The 7,488-nt window shown below is 44.3% G+C and overlaps 1 protein-coding gene across 1 annotated transcript; it reads left to right on the forward strand.

The window, feature by feature from the left end:
- Positions 1-509: 509 nt before the first annotated feature.
- Positions 510-810, forward strand: LOC104079458 (germ cell-specific gene 1-like protein; the record flags this gene model as incomplete). Its single annotated transcript, XM_009581502.1, has 1 exon — positions 510-810. A coding segment is annotated over exon 1 (301 nt), but the record flags the coding sequence as incomplete, so codon positions are not given.
- Positions 811-7,488: the final 6,678 nt, after the last annotated feature.

Below are 7,488 nucleotides of genomic sequence, written 5' to 3' on the forward strand. Positions count from 1 at the left end.
GGTCTGCCGAGGACGGTGGTAGCAGGCAGCAGCTGTCCCTGCCGCCTGCCCCCCACTGAGTTTTTCCTGCCTCATCCTATGGGAGCAGAGGACAGTGAGTCCCGCAGCCTGCAGGTGTCTCCCAGTGGAGGAGGCTGCGGAGCCCCTTGGGATCATGTGTGGTACCCGAGCAGATGTTCACTTGCTCTTGGTGCTCTTTGTGAGACAGACCCTCTCTGATCCTGTCAGCGCGCTGAAGCATACCGACTACGAGAGGACGGCCGCACTCCCGCGCCTGCAGCTGCTCCTTTAAACGTACAAAGGCAGGATTTCAAGTGAAGAGAAGAATGGGAGTCTGGCTGCAGCGTTTCCTTCACTGCTACAACAACAGATTGGAAGAAGCTGAGAGTTTTGATGCCTGGAAAACTGGATTCTGAATCGTGAGAGGCTTTGAACCCCCCTCCTCCCAAATAAAACAGAACCCTTTGACTTCTACTCTCAGCAGGAGGGGGAGGGAGGGCGGATTTACCATGAAGACAAATCGAAGATGCAGAGCCCTGCTAGCAGTGAGTCTGAATCTGATGGCTCTCCTCTTCTCTACAACAGCTTTTATCACGACCCACTGGTGTGAGGGCACACAGAGGGTCCCCAAGCCAAGCTGTGGGAAAGAGAAGAAGACAAACTGCCTCAACTACAGCGGGAATGAGACGGCAAATGAGACAAACCAGAATGTGGTTCATTACAGCTGGGAGACGGGAGATGACCGCTTCCTTTTCAGGTATTTCCACACTGGGATCTGGTACTCCTGTGAGGAAAATATCAATGCTGCTGGTAAGTATAAAACAACTTCCTTCCAGCTTGTGTTGCTTTGTGTTTGGCTCAGTGTGATAAACACACAGGCAAGCTGTTCTGTGCTGTATCTTAAAGCAGATTCGCCCTGCAGAGAGAGGCAGGATTTTAACAGTTCTTTGCTGAAAAGCAACCTGTTTCCAGCGAGAGCAAGGATGTGCTTGTTTACCTGCTGGCTGCTGCAAGATCTGTTCTCTAAAGCCAGCTGAACCTCTGATAAGCAATATGTGCTACCCTCATGGGCACTGCAGCCGGGGACTGGTCAGTGCTTCCCGTCTGGGAGCTGCTCCATGGAGCACACAAAAGACAGCGGCTGGTAATTGTTAAGGAGGTTCTGACATCTAATTGTAATTGCCCCCAGAATAACCCCCAGGGCAGTGGTCTGAATGACAGGGAAAGCACAAAGGTCACAGTTTTCATCAGGCTATAGCCTAGACTTCCTCTTTTCTGGCATCCCTTAAGTAAATGACCGCCCACAAACCCTTCCTGGTGGCTGGGTTGTATGTTTATTGGAGTAGAGTAGAGAAATGGCAGTTAAAGGGCACAACTGGGCACAAGAAAGCTCATTTCTGTTCTCTGCTCAGCCATTTACTTGCTGAGAATCGCTCGAGAAGACATCTCTCCAGCTTATCAGTGCATTCATTTCCTCTGCTGTACCCTGGCACTTACCAAGAAATAGAACACTGGAGGGTGGATGGAAGGTAGCAGCCATGGGACTGGTTTAAGTCTCAACGGATGCAAACTGGCAGTCCCTTCTCCCAGAGCTGTCTGGTAGAGCTAACATCCAAACTGCTTTTGAAAGAGGTTTTTTCTAGATTATGTGACTGGAAAATAAAGTTTACAAATGTGACACGGTATAAGAGGGACAATGATGGCTCATGGATGCTGATTCCTGCTTGCTGGGCTGTTTCCATGCTATCCTGCCATTGCCCAAGGAGTAGACTGGGGAGTTGGTCCTTCACCACTGTTGGAAGACAGGAACAGTTAATCATCCTACATGTTGTGTCTCTGAGGACACAACCTCCCCAATAATGGGAAGTTTATGGGCTCTTGGTAAAACTGCTCTGTAAGAACGTACTATGAAGTGGAGCAAACTTGCAGAGCAGCTCACAGTCCATTGCATCCCAAGGTGCTGTGTATACTCACTGGTATTTTTGAGGATAGTGCTTCAAGAACTACTTGGTCATTAAAATTCAGTTCAATGTATGAAAAGGAAAGTTCATGAACTCCAGCCTTGGGACTGTCAATAAACAGCTCCATCCTGAAATGAGTGCACCTAAGTAACCCTCTTGATGTTAGAAAAAAGTATAGAAAAAAGATGATTTGTCTTACTGATTTGGAAATAAACTTAGGCCACAGCAGCCTGAGTGAGCAGCTTAAGACTCTCTGACTTTTTGAGCGTCTTAGCTGGGATTGGGACAATCAAGCTTGCCCACATTTCTGGCAGATATTGAAAGCTTTCCAAGCCAAGATTTATGTGTGAGATAACTTGTAACTGTGTGACTCTAGCCCACTCAGAAAACTGAGTTATCTGTGGGAGAAGAGAAATACAGCGATCTATTCTGTACTGGGTAAACAAAGCTGTGCTGTAGTGGGTGATTTCAGGAGATAGCTGGAAGCCAGCTTTAGAAAGTTATGGTGAAAGCAGGAGAGAGAGGGTTGTATCTCCCCTCCCCACACCGCCGGTGTGTTTCCTTTTGTTTGAAACACTAACTTGGTGAAAAGTACTCTTCAGTTAACAGACCAGGAGTGACCAAACTTTAGAAAGAATCTGGCCAGGTACAGGGATATATTGGCTTAGACAGACAGCTGCCTCGTTCAGGATTTACCATAGTTTTTTCTGGTCAGGACAGGAATGGTGTAATGGACATGGGTCTAAAGTTGTCCCTAAGAGGGTCGACATAAAATAACCATGAAAGGTCTTCATCCAGACTTACTGATTTGCAATACCAGACTGTCACTATGTTGTCATGGCCTTTTGCAGCCTGACTGGTGGTCATTTTATCTGAGCTCCAGGGCAGTGAGGCACCAGCCAGCCCCAATCCAGCAGCACTGTGATCATGCTTACACACACACCCGCAACGCTCGATACATCTGTGGGTGATCAATCCCTTAGGCTCATTGCACTGTCCACAGCACACTTGCTGACCACAGTCCTGTAGGTATCACAAGTCATACAGTCACCATGTTGTTAATAAACACCTTAGGATGCCAGGAGAACGTCAAGAAAATACCACTAAACACGCAGACAGTAATGTATTAAATTAGTCAAAAGCACTAGCTTGAATGCACTCCATACTTTCAGTAACACCTTTCTTAAAGCTTTACCAATAGCATACTGAAAATGACTGCAACAACAGCCTTCCTCCAGGCAAAGTCTTTTCAGTGGCCACTCCATAGCCTCACACCTCTCTCAGCAGAACATATGGCCACAGCCTATCGTCAGCACAATTCCTACAGCTCCTGACCTGTCCCTGATTCCTCGCTGCCAATGTCTGAAACTAAGCAACATGAATCCCACCAGGAACACATGAATGCCAGTAATGCTCTCTGTGGTTGTGATGATGTCAAAATGCTCCAGAGACTCCTAACCTTCCCAGCTGTGAGCCACATTCCTCATCTAGCCACCAGGCTTTTGATTTCTCTCTCCGTACAGTCACGGTACTGTCAAAACTTTCTGCTCTCTGCACTGCTGCAGCTGCAACACAGCAGATCTTGTAGTGCAGACACAACAGGACCACTTCCCAGAAGGTTGATACTGCACGGGACAGGATTGCAGGGCTTCCAGGTGGCTGGAGGGGCTGGGACTCAGTCACACCTTAAAATGACATTTAGGCTGCAATCAAACACAATTTTTGTGTGTCTTCTCCTCCCACCGTTTATCTGAAATGTCCATTTAGATTCCAGAGCTAGAGGTGCAAAAAGCATGCCACACACTCTCTGTACAGAGATTAGTGAGGCAGGCCCTCATCTTGTTGCAGGTTTCTATTTTCACTGACATCTCTAACAGAGATTGAATGCTGTGATTATTTCTGAAATAATTTGTGAAGCTAGAGTTTATTTTTATCTCCAGCATGTCTAGGATGGCTAAAAAATCCAAAAAGCTTTTAGCACCTGAGAAATATAATCGTGAATCCCCTTTGGGAATAGAGGGACTTGAGCATATATATTTCATTGGTGGGTGAGTCCTGTAATTATTTAGCACAATTTCTGACTCAAAAGTATGCTGAATCCCAGTCTACCAAAAAGAGGATGAAGGCTCTCTTTCTCAGAGTGGGTTCAATGCTTTGGATTCCACATGGGTGGAGGTACCTTCTGTAAGAGCAATGCACCTAATCTCCAGAAGGGGATGAAGTTAAGCACACCCTATGAGCTCCGCACTCGTGCTGGTCACGAGTCCTGTTCTGCACTCACAGGCTGCACAGGGCGCTTGGTGTCTCCTCCTGGGCGATGAATTCCTTGACTATGGCCGGGCATCTCAGAGCTGAGCTCTCTAACATTTCATTTCTTTTTGAATATGACTTTGAGTGCATATCTATTTCACACCTGCAGTCTGGGTCTGTGCTTGTGTCAGTACAGGGCACCTCACAAGATACCAGACAAGGGATGTGCTAATAGCAGCAGTGGTAAACTAGCTGGTAGCTCCCGTGACTCAAGGACATACATGCCATGAAAAATTTAACACATGAAGTAGGTAAGGTGGCATAGCTTATCCTGACAGGTAGAGGAGTTTGAGAGCTAGGAAGCAATAACAAGTTAGCCAATTTTGCTCAATAGTGTGTTTGCTTTGATTTTAATAGAAAAAAACCATGAACTCAGATCTTGTTTTAGTTACTAATGAACTAAATCTCAGCAATAGCATCCACATTCAGAGGGAAAAGCAGCTGCCTAGGTGCCTTTTAAGAGTACTGTCCCATTAAATAAACAACAAGCCTTTCCATGTTGCTCACCATGCTCCATAGAAGTCAGAGAGGTCAGGAATGGGTATGCATAGACTTATTTTGTATTCTTGGAATTATATTTTGAGGGCAAGGGGTCTGTAGCTCTTTGTATGCTCTGTACCACATATTTCTTAGCACTCTTTAAGGAGTAAATGGTAGAGTGGAACTTAGATGGTGTGTAAGGATGCATCAAAATGGGCCATAAATATGGACATTAAATGCACATTTGAGAAGGAGCCAGAGAACGGGAGAGGTATATCCTGCAGAAATGAATAAATCTGTAACATATAAAGACATGAACTTGCCATACACTTTCACAGATCCAGAGCAGTACTGCATCACTCTCCACTCCTGCCACCACATGATAATGAGCCTATGTGATTCACCGTAGGCGGTTGTCCAGAGAGAGGGACTGGGGAAAAGCACCTTGTGAGTATATAATTAAAAGCAAGAGGAGTTGGGAATTCTTGCTGGATTATGAGAAATATAATATAATTGGCATGACTGAAGCCTGGTGGGTTTATTCGCATGACTGGAATGTAAAAATTGCTAGTTATAAATTGTTTAGGAAGGAAAATTGAGGAGGTAGAGCTCTATATTAAAGATAAAATTTCCAGCGACAGAGGAACTGAACCTAAGGGACCTGGATAATCTCCATCTGAGGATGCTGAAATAATTGGCACATGAAAATGCGGGTTTAGTAGCAAGAATCTGCTGTATTCAAAGAAGACTGGAAAAAAATGATACAGGCCACTTGACCCAGCCACCTTAGGACAGTTTTCAGGGAAAGCACTCAGTACATGGCAACAAATGGGTTTTATCAAAGGTAGGGTTTTGTTAAAGGTAAATCTTTCCACAAGATGAATCACTTCTTCGACAAGGGTAATGCATTAGGCCCAGTCTCTATGGATTTACAAAAAAGCATTTGATGGAATGTCGCACTGAAAATTCTTTACAGAAGAACTACAGAGAGCGGAGAGAATGGTAACACGGTAGTGATAGATGTAGACATGCTTCCACACTGGGGAGTGCTAAACAACCCGAGCCTCTTCAGACTGGAATGAAGGCACACCGTACAGAGAACTATGGCATTGGTGGGGATCAACAGAGAATGACAGAGATCAGACAAGAAATATCATTGTCTGATTCCCTGATTTAAGGACAATAATGCACACAGACAAAAAGAAATACTCCTTCCTACAGAGCTCCCTGCCAGGGAATGTTGTGAAGGCCAAAACTGGGGATTGCATGAATCCAGGGAGGAAACATCCATCGTGTTACTAACATGATGATTTGAGAGGGGTACATGAGCAGAATCAACCTACATCCACCCCTTTGTTCTTCCCTAAACATCTGTCGTTGGATGACGATACAAAACAGTGAAGTAGGTAGACCTTTTGCTTGAGTCTGAGGTGCAGATTTTACTTTATATTACTTATTATGATGGAGATGAATAGAGAAGAACAGTCTTACAAGGAGGCTGTGGCAAGTAATATAAAAAGGGAAATTATCACAATGGACATCAGATATTTCTAGTTGTCCTCAAATTTGGTTTTGGGACTGATTCTGTTACTGCTGAGATTAGTGATCTAGGAAAAAGAACTAGGGATACAATTCATGTCACCTAATTCATTAAAGGGAAAAAAAAAAGGCAAGGTGAATCCCACAGCAAACCTGTGGACACCAGCAAATGTCTGTGCCTAAACTGATCAACATCGTCATTACAGTCAGTAGAGAGTAGTGAGTACTTCTTGGGGAGATTAAATTCCTCCTCATATGGGATGACTTGAGCCCTGGGATTACATGTTTTCCTCATTGGCCAAAGAGGAACCTGTCTAAGAAGTTGCCATTTCTAACACAGAAGGCTTAATTTGAAGAGAATAATCCTACTTTAAATGCACTCCTTGTATATGCTGTGACACAAAGTCTGGGAATATTGGCATTACAGAGGAGAGATTTTTCTGCGTAAATAAAAATGTGAGCTGGTCTGATAGAGTTGTAAGAATAGTATTAAAATAATTAAAACAACAAAAAAAATTAAAAGCACCAAACACTAAGGCATAAGATTCTCTGAGGTCACAGGTAGTTACCAACTGTGAGCAAAAGATAAGAAACAAGTTGTGGGCCAGTATTTGAGTGTGGGGTGACTGTGAGCTGCAAAGTGATGTGATGTAAAGGAAAAGCGTTATTCTAGGGAAGAATCGGCACCACTGTGCAAGGCACAGGTAACACCAGAGCATTTTGTTAGTGCCATCGTGCATAGTTATAGTAAGAAAAAGGGGGAGGTGAAATAGATGCAGAGTGGGATTTCCAAGGTAGTTAAGGAAAAGAGAATTTCCTTCAAGAAACGAAAAACTGGTCCTCTTTAGTATAACAAATTGAAGATCTAGAGGGGATGTGATGGTACCTTTTATATATATGGATAAATATCAAGAAAAGAATATGACTTAAGTAACTTGTCATTGAGAAAAAAAGTAAAAATCCAAGGAGGGATTCCCAGAAAGTGTGTCTCTGGACCTCACCTCCACAGAGGGCAGTGTGAGCAAAGGAAATCCACGGGCTGAAATGGATACTTCTTAAATTCACAGAAAGAACTGTATGAGGAAAAAGGAACGCTTCTGGCCTGAGGAAGCTGGGAGTGAGTCCTGCATAGCTGATTTGTTGGTATCTTAAGGAGGTCTGAAAGGAGCCATCATGGTTTGACTGCCTTGCTCACACC

Source organism: Fulmarus glacialis, unplaced genomic scaffold, assembly GCF_000690835.1.
Source record: "Fulmarus glacialis isolate BGI_N327 unplaced genomic scaffold, ASM69083v1 scaffold9787, whole genome shotgun sequence".
Classification (NCBI taxonomy): Eukaryota; Metazoa; Chordata; class Aves; order Procellariiformes; family Procellariidae; genus Fulmarus; species Fulmarus glacialis.